Below are 19,244 nucleotides of genomic sequence, written 5' to 3'. Positions count from 1 at the left end.
CTGCCTGCATGAAACAGGCATCCCTCTCCTATTGCTGGGTGCACGCCACCAGTCAGTCCCTGTCCTGAAGCACAGCTGAGCTTGCCTGCTCTTGGTGGATTTCCTGCAGAAATGTTTCAAGTAAATCCTTCTCCCATTTGGAGCCCAGGGAAGTGATGCTGGGAGGTGCTGTCCAAAGGTATGGACACAAGGTGGCATGCAGACCTTGGGGCAGCCATTAGACTCCCAAAATGCTGTTGTCCATTCCATTGCAGTGGTGTGGAGTGCACTGAATGAAAGGATCTCTGTTAAGCTGAGCTCTGTCAGAGTTGAATCATCAAGTGGTATAAATCCCTTTTTTTCAGTACAGCTATACATGCACTGTATGTATGTATACATACATATGTTTGGGCAGTATTTTAGCATATATTAGTATGTTACCTCATCCAGCCTCTTTTCTTGCACTGGACAGAGAAGGAAAGTGAAATCAACCTAAATATTGTGTGTGTCTCGTTCTATCCACTAATCTTTAATTCTGGTTTTAAACAATTGATCATGATCAAGATGGATGGATGCTTTAAGAAGCACTTGCTCAACTAAATGATCTGTTGCTTTGAAATGCGAGAAAAGCCCCTCTCTGTGCTTTAAAGAAGCAAAGAAACTGCTGAAGACAAGAGATTTCAGCCCCTGTGACTACCATGAGGTTAAGCAGTTATAAAGCCCACAGACAATATGTTCTTGTAATGATTCAGGACTATAATCTTAATACTCTTATGTTAGCTGAATAATGTCAAGTTTCCGTGTGTCACAGATCTGTTCCCACAATTACAGTCATTTGAGCATTTTGGAATGTCTTATTTAGTGATGTTTCTGCACAGCTCAGCATCGGGTACAGAATTACAGGATAGGTTTTCCCTAACTTCATAGAAGTCCGAGTGCTTGCAGTGAGAAGGCATGTACAAGAACTGCAAGACCCTAGTGGAGGCTGGAGTGTGAGTTGTTCTTTGGCATTTTTACCGCTTAAGAGTAATCTGAAAATCCAGCAAGGTCTGTAAATAACGTGTGGAGAGAATGCATGGTTTTCAGTTCGTTTCTGCACCTCCCTCCAGGAAGCAGGCAGAAGTCTCAACTGGGTGGCAGGCTTCAGCACACTGGGCATACCTGCAGAGAGGAGCCTTTTCTGGGAGTAGTTTGAGTGCTGCAGCCTGCTGAAAAGGGGAATTGCATCTTTGGTGATGGTGTCCAAAGTGGGTTTTAGAAATTCATCATCTTTATTGGGACCATTCTAACTCTATTTGTCTGTTGCATTTTGTAAGAAAGGTTTTGGTTTGCTGTATGGCAGAAGTTGGTCTGTGTACATGATGTGAAACAGTTTGGGTAAATCTGTTTTTGATGCATCCACCAGAGGAGTGGATAAGGTCCATTTACTCCTTCAGTCTGCAGGGATGACAATTAACATGAAATATGCTTACTGTTATTTTACCGAAGTTTTCTATTATATTTTCTCTTAGATGCTGTAATTTCAAGGACTGTGAGTTGGGAGTTGGTAGAGGAACACAGTAGACACTCACCTACATATACTGCTTTTGGGTTGGGTTTGTTTTGTTTTTTAATGGATGTTTTGCATTACATGCTGGGAAAAGCTGACTGTGAAACACAGTTGGTTTCTGGGTTGCGAGCACACACTGCTGGCTCATGGTCAGTTTCTCATTGACCAATTCGGCAATGGTGGTCAGTGGAGGTATTTGAAACATGGGGGTACACTGTGGGCCATGTGTTTGGGCTGTGAGTCTAGCCTGGAGGCAATGTGGTAGGGAACAGATGTGCTGCCATGCTGTGTTGGCCATTTGAAAAATGCTCAAAACAAGTTTGTTTGGGCAGTATTTTAACTGAGGGAAGGAAAATCAGTTCCTGAGACTAAGGGAGGTGGTGAATGCTTTGCTTCCTTGTGCTTTTTTATTACCGAATCATGAGCTCCTGATAAGAGAAGTTTTTTATTGTGGGAACTTGTGACACAGCTCATATCTTTAGAGATGGGACATGGTGCTGTTAAATTGGCTGACACATTGGACTAGAGCAAAGACTTCTCTGGAAGAGGCTGACAGTGCCCTCTTAGGAAAGCTGTTGCTGCTCCTCTGACATGAACAATGAACTCTCACACCACTGTACTTGGCAAAGGCAGACTGTCTAAACACGTCACAGCATGGTGCTTCAGCATTGCCAAACCCTCCTGAAAAAGGCACTGGCTAAATGGGGAGGGGTCGAAGTGGAACCAAGTGTCCCTGGGGCTGGGTGAGCAAAGGTGGGCTGAGAACATCACCTCCTGTCTACCCAGCCTTAGCTTCTGAGTGACCCTGCAGGCACTGGCAGGCAGGGGCAAGGATCATCTTTACATCAAAGAAAGCAAAAATAATGGCAGTTGTCCCCTGGCACATCCTGTGTTTTCTTTTTGTGTCTTCCAGCATATTTCTGTTTCCTGATGACAGCCCTGGGCGTGACAGCTGGTGCACATCGCCTGTGGAGCCACCGATCTTACAAAGCCAAGCTGCCTTTGCGGATCTTCCTGGCTGCTGCAAACTCCATGGCTTTCCAGGTGGGGTTGTGGTTGCCCATGCAGGTTCCTGGCCTCCAGGCAACTTTCTCTCCTGTGCAGTAGAGACAGCCATGTATGCTTTGGACAGTCCAGGAGCAATAATTACTTAAGGACCAAGTTGAACATACCCACTCAGGGGCTCAGCGCCTCAGCAGCCAATCTGTGGCACAGGTCAGGCCCACACATCACAGGTCAACATGGAAACCTTTGTAAGGGCCAACTGCATACAAATATGTCTGTGTAACCACGTCTCTTTGTCCACCCAGGCAGTTGATTTTGATGTGCCCAGAAAGGAGGGCAGGCATCCTCCCACAGTCTTAATTATCTCTGTTTTATGCAGTGTTTTTCACCAGTAAAATTCAAATATGTTTGCAAAGAAGTGTGTTACTAGCTCTGTACTTGCTGATAGGCAGTCTTAGACTTCAAAGATGTTTGTGTAACACCCAGCTGGTGGTAGGAGTTAGTCCAGAACCAGGATCTTCTTGGTGTGAATTTAGTTACTCCTTTGGCTGAGATTAGAGATATGAACCTGTACTAACATGAAACTTACCAAGCCTGACTGCTCTAGCCACTTGTGGCACTAAGTAGCCCATGTATGTTGTGCCTTGAGTTTCCAGATTTTTTTTGCTTCGGTCTGTTTGGTTGACTTGTTCACATACTTTGACAGAAGACTAAAAGAGTCCTTTGATCCACTTCTGTACTGTTCTTTTATCATCCCTTTTTTCTTTTAAGATGGAAAGAATTGATCTACTTAATCCCTTTAGACATTACAAAGATCACAGTGCCTTTGCTTAAATACGGGAAAGTGTCCATTTTGCCAGTACCTTTCTGACCCATATTCTGAGCCATGTTGCAGCTGCTTTGTGCTGCTCGGTTCCTTGCACAGCTTTACAAGTCCTTTGCTCAGCATGTCAAACACTTGCTTTGAGAAGCCCCTGGTTCTGTCCTCCTGTTTTACAGTTATCTGATCTTTCATAAGTAATTTAAATGAATGTGTGAAGCTGATTGCAGCGAGTCTACACGTTGGAATTTCTTTGCGTTCTTCCCCTGTTGCTATGGATTTTGCTCTCGGCTGCATTGGCTTCATCACTGCTTTTGGCTGAGGACCTGGTGTGATTCTGAGGCACAGAAGTACTTCAAAGTAGCTTCAAGCTACCTTTGTGCCCTTCATAGTGGAGAGAAAATAAAAAGGCCAGATTACCCATTCAATGTCTTAAATAGTCTGAAGCCTGCTCCTAGTCACCATGACATCCATTGTCTGTTAAAGGCTGTTTTCACCACCACAAGCAGATAATGAATGGGTTTTCAGGTCCATCTCAATATGGGAGGAAGAGGCAGCGTTGAAATACCTGCAGCATCCCTGGATGCTGAAAATTGAGGAAATATTCAGACTTCTTGAATGGCAGGGAAAACTCAGGAGTTTTAACTGGATGCTGCATGGGCTGCGACATGCTGTGCTTCCTCTGAAATACCACCAGATGCAGCCATTTTTGCCCTGATTTTTTATGATTGGAGCACACTGAGCTGTGTTAGTTCATCCAGTGTGAATCTCTCATAGTTTTGAAAGACTGTGCTTCTTGCTGCCATATGTCTGTTTCAGACATAAGTAATACCTGGCTTATGTCTGCCTGATCTTCTAGTGCTTAAGTTTCAGCATCTCATTTGGGGCATGCTGGTGTCTCCTTTGCTAACTCTGTTGCACTGTTGCTCCTGGCCATCTCTGAAACCAGCTGTGTTGTTCAGCTGAGGTTGTGCTGTGAGTGATGCACATAGCATCAGTGGTTATACGGAAACTTGTGTCAGTACACTGAAGTTGTTCCATAACCCAGTTTATTGTCATGTTACAGTCTGCAGGTCTATGAAGGGACCTGCTAATGAAACCTCACGTCTCCATCTCTGTCAACAGCACGATGCTGTGGTGTAAAAGACCAAGTTAATTTCTCAGTGTCATTGCTTTGACCTGGTTATTTGCTGTCCCACAAAGAATTCAAGTGCTCTTGTGGCAAGCTGATTGATGGTCTCACTCAAAGAAACCCCCATAAATTTCTGGCTAATAAGGAGGACCTTTCCTAGGTGTGCTTCTTGCATAACCCAGCTTTATTTTTAAATTACTTAATCTTGGCATTTTCCAATCTTCTGTATACTCCCACTGAAGCCACTTGAAGCAGTGCAGAGGCTTTACTTCCCTTTGATATCTCTGCAGGAAAAAAAATAAGATGGCTGCAAGGTAAAGATCTCCCCTGGGAGATCTCACTGAGGAGTTTGGTCACTTTGCTTCACTCAGTTTACTTTGTTATCTTCTGCAACTGGGCAATTAAGGTATAACATACCAGAGCACTAGTAAGGGGCTGCTTTTCTCTCAATGAGTCAGTGCTGCAGAAATACGTTTCTCTCATCCCCAGTCCACTCCCAGCCATTATATGACAACAGTAGAAGGCTGAGCACTACTGAGTGCAATGGGTTTTTGTCCTTTACTTGTCCTTTGTGGGCTTTTGCAGGCACAGCATCTTTGCAAGGCTGAAATGAGCACGGGCATTTGAGCTGAATTCTTTATCTGCTCCTTATAGCTGTTCCTGGGGTCCCCTCAGCAGCAAAGGTGGTCTCAGTGCTTTCTCTCAGTGTTGGCAGCAATAATTTCCACGATCCTTTCAGCACAGGGCTTTTGTCTGACATATACACAGTTGTCATTAGCCTGGGCTTACAGTGTCCTGCAGTATATACAGCACCATTGTGGCTGCTCTGCTGCAGTTACTTCATAGGCACCACAAATGGTTTGCTCAGCTCTGCTGGGGTCAAAGAAGTTGAGTATTGTGGGTGCTACTGCCATTCCTAAAAGTAACCCAAGGCATTCCTTTGGGTATTACTGCTTTGGTATGTCCATGGCTATGCAAAGATGGAAACAGCGTAGGAAAGCACACTCCACTGAGCATTCTCTGATTAAAGTTCATACTGTTGTGGATCTGGGCATTAGCTAACATTTTACTGTTTTGGTGTGGTATTGGACAATTCAGTTCATAGATGAGAGTGTGACCTGAGTTTTGCAACTGCTGTCCAAGCTTACAGTGCTCTGCACTAACAGCTCGACACCACTGTAAAACCCACCAGTTCAGTCCAATAGCCAGTGTATCCTGCAGAGCAAACTTGGAAGCTGAAATCCCTTCAGCTGGGTAAACTCAAACTCATTTCATGGGTCCAAGTGTGAAACTGCAATATACATAATCCTATTTACAGCCATAGGGCATTTCAGTGACCCATGGTTGCTGACAGCTTGAGCAGAGACAGGACTGAACTTGCCTTGTATCTGCTCTGGATCCAGTGCTGAGGTGATGTTATGGGTGTGAGACTTTTATTCCACACTGGCTGCAAATGCAAGACTTGATTTCCCATAAATCAAGCGTATCTCATTTGGTATCTTAATCGTTGAATGCTTTGGGTTGGAAAGGACCTTAAAGACCATCTGGATCCAACCAGGTTGCTCCAAGCCCCATCCAACCTGGCCTTGAACACTGCCAGGGATGGGGCAGCCACAGCTCCTCTGGGCAACCTGTGCCAGTGTCTCATCACCCTCACAGGGAAGAATTTCTGCCTAATACCTAATCTAAATCTTCCCTGTCTCAGTTTAAAACCATTATCCCTCATCCTATCACTACACTCCCTGACAAAGAACTCTCCGCATGGTTCCTGTGGGCCCTGTTTTAAGTACTGGAAGGCTGTGCTCTTGCATACATCCCTGCAGACAGAACAGTAATTTAAGTGGAGGTGTTGGTTTTGTTGTGGAAGATGAATCCCTCCAAAGGCAGAGCAAGTTCATGTCCTTCCTGTTCAGGTCAGGAAAGGCACATATAGCATTCCACAACCTCTGTCCCACTTTCAGCACTGCTTTTGTGCCTGGAGGGTGTCAGTAGTAACCAGCCACAACCAGCTTAGAAAAAGGATGCCAAAACTGGGTGGCCCTGCACAGTAGTGCCCTGAAAATAAGCATGCAAGCTGCCTGTGACAAGATCATAAAATAATCACATAAACATGTATGTACCTGGTCCCTCCAGCCCCATGCCTATCCTCAGACAATGAACACCCAGGGAGAACGCAGGACCAGAGCAGACTGATGATGGTAACTCCCAAGAGGCCATTGGCTTCCAGTCCTGGGATGTGTCCCATCTGTGTCACCGGTTCCCAGAGCAGGTCCCACTCTGTGTGGGCACTGACAGGAGCAATGTGATGGGCTGGCTGGCTGCAAAGCTGGGGTCACCTAAGGTATCTTTAGTCAATGACATTTTTAGAGGAGCATCAGAGAGGGGCTTGTTGCTGTTACTGTGTAGGGAATGAGCTGGAGGTGGTGTGCTAGAACAGCACCCAGCCTCTATACTCTCACCCTGCCATGCAGAATGACATCTACGAGTGGAGCCGAGACCACCGTGTGCACCACAAGTATTCGGAGACGGATGCAGACCCGCACAACGCCCGGCGTGGCTTCTTCTTCTCCCACATTGGCTGGCTGTTCGTGCGCAAGCACCGGGATGTCATAGAGAAGGGGAGGAAACTGGATTTCACTGATCTACTGGATGACCCTGTTGTTAGGTTCCAAAGAAAGTAAGTGGGAGTGCTGGGCCCTCAAATAAGGCTGTCTAGTTGTGGCTTATTCCTTACTTTTATCTTTCCCTTTTCTCCCCCAAGATAATCTGCCACCTTGATTGCAGGCATTAGGACTGCTGTGCCTTTAGCCGCAGCTATTGACTGCTGTGGGTGATGCTTGCTGACTGCCCTTGCAGGCTCTACTGCACAAGCAGTGAGCCTTGTCTTTGTCCCTCTGCTTTTCCAGAAAGCCAGGGCTGCTGGTGAAAACAGCCACAGCAGAAGTTGATGGGATCTTGTCCTTCCCCTTTGATCACTGGAACGAATGCTGTAATCAGTAACTGCCTTAATGCAGAAGTGCACATTTCAGTCTGCAAATTCATCTTTGGCAGCTGTGGGCCAGTGCAGACCAAGCACTTCCTCTCCCAAAACTGTCATTCCGCAGGATTAATTATCTGCCTTGAGAATTAGCACAGACCTGGTTCAGTTTGCTGCACACTCTGCAAGAGGTGCGAATTGAAACGTGCTTTGTCCTCTGTGTGAGTACCTGTATTTTAGGCACAAGAAGACTGTCTTGGCCTGCAAGCAAGGTACTTGGGGAAACAACATGAGGTTACTTCGGAGTGTTTTATAGGTGAGGGAAGCATTTAGTTGAGCTCAGAAATCTGTTTCTTTTTGCATTAGAGAAATCCATGCACAGAATTACCCTACACTGGAAATGCTCCAGGAGTGAGGAAATCACTGCTCTCCACATGTTGCTTTTACTAGTTCGGCTTATTTGCAAAGGCTCCCTTGCAGTTTGCTGCAGCTCCTCTTGGTCGCGTTATTATCTTTACCAAGACAACAGCATCCCACAAGAAGCAGGCTCTACTGCTTTGGTTATGCTGCAGATGATGTGTAGTGAAGAAGTATGTTTTCTTCAGGGAAGTTATGCTTTAGCAAATGTCTCATCTCTGGATTTGAATTTAAGACTTTGAAGTTTACCTTCCTTTATCTGGGAAGAAAAATTTAGGTTTCTCTTTTCTGTAAGTTTTAAGTGTTGTTTGGTTTTGGTTGTTTGGGTTTTTTTTTTTATAGCATGGAAAATCTGGCCGATCAGTAAGACTCATACTAAACCCTTTTCTGTCACATTTTGTTTTAAGGCTAGATTGTTCATTTCTCTGAATTTAATGATTGTGGTGAGCTGTGGGTGAGGTACCACCCAGTGAGTTTAAAACCACATCACTTCAGCTCAAATCACAGTACTGCTCCAGGCATGACTGACAGCAAAATTTACCTTCTGTGAATAACAGAGCAATAATCCTGCACGTGATGTGAAAAAGAGGCTTGCAGGTGAAATGTCTTCATAGTAAAGTTTTTACATGGTGAATGCAGTGTTCCCCAATACATGTTCCTGAAGCGTGTATTGAGGCATTGTTTCCCTGGAACCCAGGTAAAGGAGGTTTCTTATTCCAGGGTGGATATTTCAAAGGGGGACCAATAAAAGGTTGCTGGGTGCTCACTGCAATGCAAGATTTCATGTCTTCATCAAAGACTTCAGTCTGAGCTTGTTTCATGTCACAAAATGGGTTTAATTGGTGCCTGAGAAGCTGTTTTCATATTTTGCATTTTATTTTTCTGGAATGGGAGAGGCTTTGAAGGAGTTTTCTGGACTGGGAAATACTTCTCTCCTCCAGCTTGACTTAAATCCTGGCCTTGAGTTGATGAGGTTTGCAAACTTTATCCACGGCCTTGTCCAAAAGTCAGTCAGATGAGTGAGAAAATCTGTTGTCTTTGTGGGAGTGAAGAATGGGGAATGTTTCCTATGGAGAGCCGTGGCTCAGGTAAATGAACATTGAGCTCTGTGAGAGAGCTGAGGAGATGCTGTCTTTTCACCACAGCTGGTGTTGCTGGAGAGCTGCAGATCTCCTTTTGGAGCTCAGCATGTGAGGCACAACCTCCAAACAATAATAAAACAAACAACCGAAAGAATCAAACAGAGAGGTTGCAGGGCAAGAGCTTAATTTACTTCATATACAAGATGATGAAAACTAGCTGGTGTGTTATAGATGAGAACTGTGCTCATGGAAACAGACTTCTTTCCAGAAATACTGCTAATACTAACATTTTTCCAGTCCCCTGTGGGTTTTAATTGAAAACTGTTTCTTTGTTTTTGTCAAACCAAACTGACAGTTCTTCCTATCTGAAAAACTTGCAGCAAATGGAAATTTTTAATAACTATTTAATAAATCCAAATTCTGTTCTTCATCCCTTCCAGAATACTCAACAAAAGCAGGGGTCTATTTTAAACCTGTCATATGGGCACAAATAAGATGAGTCTTGGTGTTTCTTTTTTTTCTGTACCATTCAAAATGCTGTCACCTCAGCCTGCTGCTCCAGTTTTATGTGGCAGCTTGCTTTAATGATGATACCCTGGGATCACTGTGGGCTGTAGTAAATCTGGGCCCCAGGGAAGTGGAAGGGCTCAATAGGAAGACAAGACCTTATTTCCTCTTGAGCTGGAGCACACTGGCTCCCAAGCTGTGTTGTCCTGCCGCACTCTGCTTCTGAGCAGTGTTAGCCCTTTCTCCATTTAGAGTAATTTATTTCCTATCTTGCGTTTGGCTTTGCCTCCTCACTTTATCCTGAGCTAATACTCCCTTTCTCCACTTGCCTTGAATTAATTCCCCCAGCATGATTTTACTTTGTGTCTCCCACTATGATCTCTGCTCTTCACCTCTGTGTTCCCTGCATCCTTTACTCTGTTCCCTGCCTAGCCTAGGCATGTGGATTTAGCTGTACTATAAAGCTTCCCTGTTTGTACTCAGACTGTTCAGCTTCCTCAATCCCCATTTTGCACTGCACACTGATTGCTTTGTCCAGTACATGCGGGAGTGACAGGGCTTGTGCCAGCCATTGGGCCTGGACAGCAGCAATAAGCTGGGCCCCAGGCCAAGATGGATCTTGTGGCTGCTTTGGCACCTGCTTTGGGTGTGCTGCTGCTGTTGGGGCTCATGCAGCAATAGTGGTATAGAAAGGAGCTGCTTCTGTGCTGCAGGTTCCCATCTGATCTGAGCACAGACTAAGTCTTTGTGGACTTTTAGCAGTGACTGTGTTTCTGACACAGCTCTGCTGATGCCACGCTAAACCCTGGGCTTTCTCAGCCCCAGATCTGGACTCCAGGCACAGGCTGTGCAGCCAACTGTGTGCTTCCCCAGGTTTAAAGGTACTCAACTTGGGAGGCTTGCTCTGGGGCTGGGTCTCAGCTGTTCAGCTCCAGTATTTTGGGTTGTTTCAGGGGTTTGGGTTGTCTTGGTATTTTGAATTGCTCTTAGAAAAATTATGTCATGACTGTATATGTCTGAAATGTTCCTTGCTGCCCCAACTATGGGGCCAGCCCAGGTTATGCCAGGGGTTTCGGGCAGAGCCATATCTCCAGAGATTCAACCTTACTTCACCCCAGCTATCATTCCCACCACAGTAATGGTGTCCTTTGTCTTCCCCACAGGTATTACAAGAGTTCGGTTGTGCTGATGTGTTTTGTGATCCCTACCTTTGTACCATGGTACCTCTGGGGTGAGAGTCTGTGGAATGCCTACTTCCTTGCCTCCATCCTCCGGTACACCATCTCCCTCAATGTCACCTGGTTGGTCAACAGTGCTGCCCACATGTATGGCAACCGCCCTTATGACAAGTACATCAACCCCAGGCAGAACACCTTTGTCACTCTGGGAGCTATTGGTAAGTGCTGTAGCCCTGCATACAAACTAAGTGACACCCCCTCCTGTTTCACCCTGCCTGGGCCTTTGGGCAACTGCAGCTGGACACCTCTTGGAGCCAGAGCTTGGAGGAGGCTGGAGCTTACACATCCTAGTGGAAGGTGCCCTTGTTCTACTGATGGTGCCCACATACATTGAAGTAATGTGCCCACGTACAAGGGAGTCTCTGGACAAAGATTCACAGTAGTAATCCTCTTTTCTTAGCAATCAGCTGGGGACAGCAGAGCAGCAGTGACTCTGCTTCTTACTCAGTTGTGGTCTCCCCTCTTGAAGCACTTACGGCTTTCTTCCTTGAGTGTCAGGGGTGGGACATCCCCCTTCCTTCTGAGGAGGAAAGCACAAAGCACTGAAATAGTCTGGTGTGGGTCTGTGCCAGAACTGTTCCATAGGCAGGGGTGGAACATAACCTGCAGTGGATTCAGGACTTTGGAAACAGACATTGGGAAGTCCTACTGGGGCATCTTGCTAAGCTCATAAATGTCCCAGCCATGTGGTCTTTAAACTCCCTCTCTGTTTTTCAGGTGAGGGTTTCCACAATTACCACCACACCTTCCCATTCGACTACTCTGCCAGTGAGTTGGGCCTGAAGTTCAACCCCACCACCTGGTTCATTGACTTCATGTTTTGGTTGGGGTTGGTCACTGACCGCAAGCAGGCTCCGAAGGAGATGATCCAGGCTCGTAAGGAAAGGACTGGAGATGGCAGTGCTTGAAAAGCAATGCTTTGCTGTGCCAGCATTGTCATACATGTTGGTTGGGGTGTGTGCATCCCTGTGCCTGTGGTGGGTTTGTTTTCCTCTGGGTAAAATTAGTTCTTTTCAGTTGGGCTGAATTAATTCCCCAAGGATACATTCAGCCCCAGCTTTTTTTCCCTTATTTAACTGTCTTATGTCCAAACTTCAGGCTATTAAGTGTAAAAATGTTATATATTATTTAATATTATAGTTAAACAGGAGAGAGATTTGATTTTAGTCACTGTAGTTCAGGCCTGAAATACCTTGTAATTTGCTTGTTCATGGTAAACATTGGCACGGTGGAAGAACTAACTATCCTTTCCAAGTGCAGCTAAGGGAGATTTTTGTTTCTACTGTTAATCAGATAAGCTTTGAGATGCATCTCTTTGAGGGGATGGATCAGGGCCCAATGTACTGTTTCAGCTACAGACTGATGGAAAGGACAGTAACAGCACCAATGAAAAACAGGATGTCCAAGGGGAAAAGTCAGCCTAAATTTAGTTAGATGTTAGTTGGAAAACCTGCTTTCTTCTTTCTGTTAGCCCTATTAGCCAGCCCAGTGCGCTGCTGTCTTTGCTAAATATGAAACCCATTTATTGCTGAGCAGGCTTTTGTGTTGAAGATTAGTCTATACAGGCCAAAATACCAACTGACGCTATGTTGAGATGATTCCTTTGTTGTTGCATATGCATTGTAATTTGTAAAGGTATAGAGCTCAACCATGTCTTAAGCCAAATAAAGCTTCAGTTTCAGTGTAGGGAGACCTAAGTCATATTTTAATCAGTCATGGCCATCGATGCATGCATATTTTAGCTCCTTTTGCACAAGAGGCCTCTTCATTTCTTTTTCTGCCTTTGACTAGAGCGTCTTAGAAGACTGACCTTTATCTAAGTCTTCGTCTCTACTAATATTTCAGCTGCATGCAACATCCATTGATTTCTGAGCAAAATATAAAGACAGTTATGTTAGCTTCTGGATTTTAACAGTTGCCTTGTTTAACAAACAAAATAAAAAAGGGGAAAAAAAGGAAAAAATATATTAAAAAAAAAGGCATGTGGAATTAATGGGACTTATAGCCCTTTGTGTTAGATGTTAGCCAGTGCAGGAGAGAGGCTTTGTACTGTCAGCACTGGACTGCTGGAGCACTTTTGAAGATAGAGGGCATGATTTTCATTTATAAAGAAGGTCACTGCCTTGCCCCCTGGGGAGGGAGTACCTGTGTCCCAGCTGCACAGCCCCATGCCCTGGGCAAGGCAGGGATGTCGAGATAACTGAGACTCAGGCCTGGATATTTTCAGGAAAGATGTAGAACTGGAGGAAGAAAAAAACCAAACCTAAAATGGTTTCTTTTCTGTTCTGTTTCTTGTTTTTTAAATGATGCCATATAATATGAAAGAGTTGTCTTTAGTCTGTATTTCATCCAGCAGGTGTTTTAACAGTGTTACTTTGCCATTAATGATGTGTAAACTCTTGAGTGATTTACAATAAACAGTTATGAGTTAGCCTAGCTGCTGTGATTTATTTGGATGTCTCACAAAGCAAAAGGGCTTTGTGCACTGCATGCCAGAATTACAGAATTGTTTCACTTGGCATTTCTAGCTATTCATTTGCTGCAGCATTTCCCAAACCCCTACCCCCTTGGCATTTCTGGCTTCCTCATTCGTGGAAGAGGAGTGTTGTCAAACAGAAGGGCACAAAGACATTTGATTAGTTTGGGCTTAGTGGCCAAGCTGGTAGTGGCGGGGAAAGAAACTTCAAGCTGACATAAGATTGAAAAGAGACAATGGCAACTTCTTCCATGTGAAAATCCCACTTCAGTAGCAAAATATTAGCTCAGTGTGACTGCAGGACAGAGCTTTGGCAATAAAAATGAAGCGTTTTGTTTAGATTTTTCTGGACTTTTGTCCGTGTTTCTGCTGAGATGTGCTTGGAAACCTGGGTATACCACAAGTGTCTTGATGTGCATTCATCTGGAGCCAGGGCCATTTGGAAGTGACACACATGCAGGCAAGCAGGAGATGTTTCCCCACAATCTCCTACAGTGCCTATAGGAGGGGCTGGACATAGCTCCCATAGCTGGGACTTTTCCAATCTCCTGGTTACAAAAATAGCACAGTTGCTTCCTTCTTTGCATGGCTGATGGGAAGTTAGAGACTGGGGAAAAAAATGATGCAGGTGATGGGTTTGGACTTGATGTTTGAATGTAGGATGAAGGTGGGAATATGTACAAATGCCTGATTTTATTGGCTTTCTCATCATTTCATTTGTGCAATTTCCTAGCTGAAGAACTGCAGTGAGTGTGCTTTAAAGGCACTTAGATACACATCTTCCTGTTGATTTTTATCATACTTTAGATCCTTTATTTTTCTCGTCTTCTTTTGTACTGCTATTACTTGGACTTCCTTAAGCCAATTCCTGTCATGTGCATGATGGAAGAAGAATAGCTGGCCCTTCAAAGAGGTACATGCTTCTCGTGCTTTAAGCCCAGCCGGTAACTAAGAACCATGCAGCCGCTCGCTCATTCCCCCCCTTTCTCCCCTCACTTGGGAGGAAGGCCTGGGGAGGAGAATTGAAAGAATATAACTCCTGCAGGTTGAGGTACGAACAGTGTAGTAACTAAGGTATAACACCAGACCACTGCTGCTACCACCACCAATAATAATAAGGGGAATAGCAAGGGAAGAGAATACAACAGCTCACCACCTGCTGACTGATACCCAGACTGACCGACCAGCGATCTAGCCCTTCTGGGTAACTCCCCCCCCCAGCTTATATACTGGGCATGATGTGCTGTGGTATGAAATACCTCTTTGGCTAGTTTGGGTCAGGTGCCCTGTCTCTGCTTCCTTCCAGCTTCCCTCCTCCCTGGCAGAGCATGAGAGACTGAAAGTACTTGGTCAGACTAAACATTACTTAGCAACAACTAAAAACATCAGTGTTATCAGCGCTGTTCCCAGGCTGAAAGTCAAAACCACAGAACTGCACCAGCTACCAAGAAGAAGAAAAATGACTGCTACCGCTGAACCCAGGACAGTATCCACCCCTTATTCCATGCCATTCGTGCGATGGTCAGATTCCACATTTTTCAATATACCATCACTCTTGTCTTATATACATATATACATGTACATACACACACACACAAAGAGAGAGATATCATTCCTTAGTGCATGGACCAATCCCTATAAAGCTGCTGAGTTCATCTGATTTATGATGTCGGGCTCTATCTCTTCTAACAGTCTTTCAGAGCAGGAGTGAGAGTGCGATATAATCAATCTGCCAGGCCTCCCCCTATTTGTACTTCAGCCATCATCCTCCATACCAAAGAGGCTTTAACTGTTTAGCTTGCTTAATTGTAGCACATGTTTCACAGTCATGAATAACCTGGGCAACAGTGCCCATTGTTAAGTCCACCCCTCGATCACGAGCCCATCTGTACATTATATCTCTGCCCTGATGGCCTGAAGTGTCATGGGCCCACTGGGCCAAAAATAATTTACCTTTATGTTGCCAATCTAAGTCCATCTGAGCCACTTCAACCTTAGCAGCTTTATCCACTTATTGGTTGTTGTGGTGTTCCTCAGTGGCCCAACTCTTGGGTACATGATCACCTACGTGGCATACCTTCGCCACCAGGTTCTGCACCAGGGCAGCGATATCTTGCCGCAGTGCAGTAGCTCAGACGGGTTTCATAGAATCATAGAATAGTTAGGGTTGGAAAGGACCTTAAGATCATCTAGTTCCAACCCCCCTGCCATGGGCAGGGACACCTCACACTAAACCATATCACCCAAGGCTTCATGCAACCTGGTCTTGAACACTGCCAGGGATGGAGCATTCACAACCTCCCTGGGCAACCCATTCCAGTACCTTACCACCCTCACAGTAAAGAATTTCTTCCTTATATCCAATCTAAACCTCTGCTGTTTAAGTTTCAACCCGTTCCCCCTTGTCCTATCACTACAGTCCCTAATGAACAGTTCCTCACCAGCATCCCTGTAGGCCCCCTTCAGACACTGGAAGGCTGCTGTGAGGTCTCCATGCAGCCTTCTCCAGGCTGAACAGCCCCAACTTTCTCAGCCTGTCTTCATATGGGAGGTGCTTCAGTCCCAGGACCACCTGCTGGCCATGGTTCTTTTGATACAGCCCAGAATACGGTTGGCCTTCTGGGCATTAAGTGCACACTGCTGACTCATGTTCATTTTCTCATTGACTAAGACCCCCAAGTCCTTCTCCACAGGGCTGCCCTGGATTTTATTTTTGCCCAACCTGCAGCTGTGCCTGGGATTGCTCCTACAACCTAATGGTTGGCCACCTGAGGAGGAGAAAAAAAAGATGTGTAATTGCTAAACACTTCCATTATATACCTCCCGAAGTATAGAGGTGATGACCACACTGGGAATGCAAGCCAGATCAGTTTAATGATCAATGAGTCTATTGTATTATAAGTCACTACCATAAAGTACAATGAAACAAGAACCTTAGCCCAGGGCCCCCAGCCAATAAGCACTAAAACAGCAAATAGCGGCTGTAAGGTATGACATGAAACTCTGAGATCAAGAGCAACAACTTTGAGAGCCAATAAATCAGCATTGTAACGAATGTTTATCACAAATACAATTAGACACACTCTGGTCAGATCTCTCGTTATCTCAACCGTTTGTGCCCCAAGCTGGGCACCACAAGAAACTGTCATGGTTTAAGCCCAGCCAGTAACCCAGAACCATGCAGCTGCTTGCTCACTCCCCCCTCCTTTTCCTTCCCCTGCTCCTGGAGATACGGGGCTGAGAATTGAAAGAATGTATCTCCCATGGGATGAGATAGGAACAGTCCAGTAAGTAAGGTATAACACAAATCACTAGTGCTGCCACCAACAATAATAAGGGAAATAACAAGGGAAGAGAATACAACCACTCACCACCCACCAACTGATGCCCAGCCCAACCCGAGCAGCAATCTAACCCTTCCGGGTAACTGCCCCCAGTTTATACAGTGGGCATGACGTGCTGTGGTATGGAATACGCCTTTGGCTAGTTTGAGTCAGGTGCCCTGTCTCTGCTTCCTCCCGGCTCTCCCTCCTCCCTGGCAGAGCATGAGACTCAGAAAGTACTTGGTCAGAGTAAACATTGCTGAGCAACAGCTAAAAATGTCAGTGTTATCAGCATTGTTTCCAGTCTGAAAGTCAAAACCACAGAACTGCACCAGCTACTAAGAAGGAGAAAAATGACTGCTACTGCTGAACCCAGGATAATGCTGTTTTGAACCTCCCTGACTGCCTGAAATGTCAACAAGGTAAGTTTTTCCCTCCCTAACCCTGCCAGTATAAGACTGCAGCAGCAACAGCAGTTCCAGTGGGATTTAGGGAGCTGAGATTTTGAGCTCATTAGTGATGGGTTTGAAAACCTGAAAGCAAGTAAATATCATTCAGAAAAGGGAAAGCTCCTCCATCAGATGTCCTGTCTTGGAGCCTGTGCTACCAGAATTCCTGTTTCTGTAGAGGAACTTCTCCATGTAGTGGAGTTGATAAAAAAATATCGGTTAGCTTTTGCAGGAGAACTAGATTTTTATTTTAAAGAGAATGCCTTGAATTTTGGTAAAACAAGGAATATTTTCATGCATTTCCTTTCTTGCTTAGTAGTTATGATATTTTTTTGGGGGGAAGGGGCTGTTTTGAACTTTCTGTTTGTTTTGGAAGTCATTTTAGCCATATTCTCTAGTGTCAACTCCTCTTCCTCAAGAAGATGTATGATCTCTGGGAGGCAAGAAGAGGGGGATCCATCCACAGCTGCATGCAGGGACAAGGGTAAGTCATGAATCCTTGGCAAGGTGGGTATCAAGGCATGAGCTGCACTCATTTCTGGGGGCTTTGGCACCACTCCTGTTCTTCCGGTAGTCAAGGTCCTCAGCAGGACCCCACTTTCTGAGCAGTGCAAAAGCATAGGTAGTTGTCTGTACGCTAGGCTAAGCCAAGGATATAGAGACTGGCAAACTTTTCTTTGACCTGATGGTCTGACAGTGCTTGGTCTTCCATTTTACCTAACTCTGGTTTTAGTATGTTAAACTATCTGAAACAACTTCATGTAGGACTGAGAACAAGAGGTTTTTGTATGTTGTCATGTGCAGTATTGCAATATTTCCAGGCTCTCAATTTTGGCACACAGCAGGAACTTGATCTTTCTTACTTTTTATCCCACACTGGTGTGGGATCCTTGGGAAGTGCAGTGCTGGCTCAGGAGCCAGGTGTTCCTTCCACAGTAGAAACCTTGAGCAAGTCACTTTCTACGATTGGGTGGCTCAAGAAAATGCTATGCACGTTCACTAAAGAAGGATTTCAGCTGCAGCTTATAGTGTGTACTTGGCTGTGCAAACATTGATAAAAATCCCATCAGGGCTGTGCACAAACACAGCCTGCAGGGTGTGGGTGTGAGACTGAGGTTGTGATGGCTGATTATGGAGGAGCTTTCAGGCTCCATCTATAACCCCAGCTCTGCTGCAGTTGGGTACACAAACTGGGCTGTGTTCAGGCAATCCCCTGGAGCAAAACCTGCTGGTGCTAGGGTTACACCCTGGAAAAGGGGCTGTGGTGAGAGAGAGGGTGGTGGCACTGAAGTGAGAGATTGCTTGGAGGGGTGCAGGGATGCAGAGGAGCCTCCTTGAGGCATCGGGGACAGATTCTGACTGCTGTTCCATTGTAATGCGGAGTAGTGTCTGCAACCTTATCTTGCTCTGTGGCTTGCAAGTGCAAGCCAATTGCTGTCCTCTGGCTGGCACAGATAAATTTTCACACCCAGAAGTCAGTAGCCAGAACATGGCTTTCTGGGAATAAGCCCTGCAGATGGGAAATGACTTCAGGTATCACGTTGAGGAGCTGTGGTGGGAGGCTCCCAGGAAGAGAACAAGAAGTCTTGTGAAAGGAATCATGTCCCTGTGAGCCTGGGAGTCCATGCTGGGCTGGAAATGTGACAGAGCTATGGGCTTTGGTCAAGTGATTATTTGGGGTATTTGCAGCTGGCAGGGTTCCCAGCAGGGGGGGAGTTGTAGTAGTTGAGGGTTGTATCAGCTACCAGACTGTGGCCCCCAAGGCATGGCCAGGCTGGACTTGGTCTAACTTGATAATTTTGCTTCTGGACTTCTTTGTAGCTGTACCTTTTTATAGAAGGGGTCTCACAGGGAGTTACGTGGCTCTTTTGACTGCCATTTGGGAGTCAAGGTACAATTTCCCTTAAGATCTTTTAAAGAAGAAGAAAAAAAGAAGAACCAAAAGCATAACTCAGTGTGAAAGGGGACATTTGCTAACACATGCCCATGTGCCCCAGCTCCCACAATGGCTCTGGCTCAGTGGTGCACAGCCCAGGATCTGAAATCTCTGGCATCCAGGGCTATGCACCTAGCAATGTAAGTCTCACTAGGCAGCAGGAGACGGGAAAAACCCCAAACTCCTGAAACCTAGCAAAGCACTGAGTCTGTGGAGGAGCTGGGGGGGCTCCTGCATGGGCAGAGCTGCCCAACAGATGGCTTGGAGGCTTTTGCTGTTTAAATCACCCCTTGCACTTGCAGGCTGCACACACCAGCACTTCAAGGTTTCTTTTCATCTACACAGTTTTTGAAC

General features: G+C 45.5%; 1 protein-coding gene across 1 annotated transcript in view; it reads left to right on the top strand.

The window, feature by feature from the left end:
• SCD5 (stearoyl-CoA desaturase 5) overlaps nucleotides 1-13,142 on the top strand; it is a 30,783-nt gene extending 17,641 nt beyond the window's left edge. Inside the window, exons 2-5 of the mRNA XM_005146596.3 lie at nucleotides 2,442-2,572; nucleotides 6,957-7,162; nucleotides 10,632-10,864; nucleotides 11,424-13,142. Coding sequence (XP_005146653.2) covers nucleotides 2,442-2,572; nucleotides 6,957-7,162; nucleotides 10,632-10,864; nucleotides 11,424-11,614 — 761 coding nt within the window. The 3' untranslated portion in view covers nucleotides 11,615-13,142. The remainder of the gene's footprint in view (nucleotides 1-2,441; nucleotides 2,573-6,956; nucleotides 7,163-10,631; nucleotides 10,865-11,423) is intronic.
• Nucleotides 13,143-19,244: the final 6,102 nt, after the last annotated feature.

The sequence above is a fragment of the Melopsittacus undulatus genome, chromosome 7 (assembly GCF_012275295.1).
Source record: "Melopsittacus undulatus isolate bMelUnd1 chromosome 7, bMelUnd1.mat.Z, whole genome shotgun sequence".
Lineage (NCBI taxonomy): Eukaryota > Metazoa > Chordata > Aves > Psittaciformes > Psittaculidae > Melopsittacus > Melopsittacus undulatus.
Note: the sequence above shows the minus strand (reverse complement) of the source record. Positions and strands in the feature narration are given on the sequence as shown.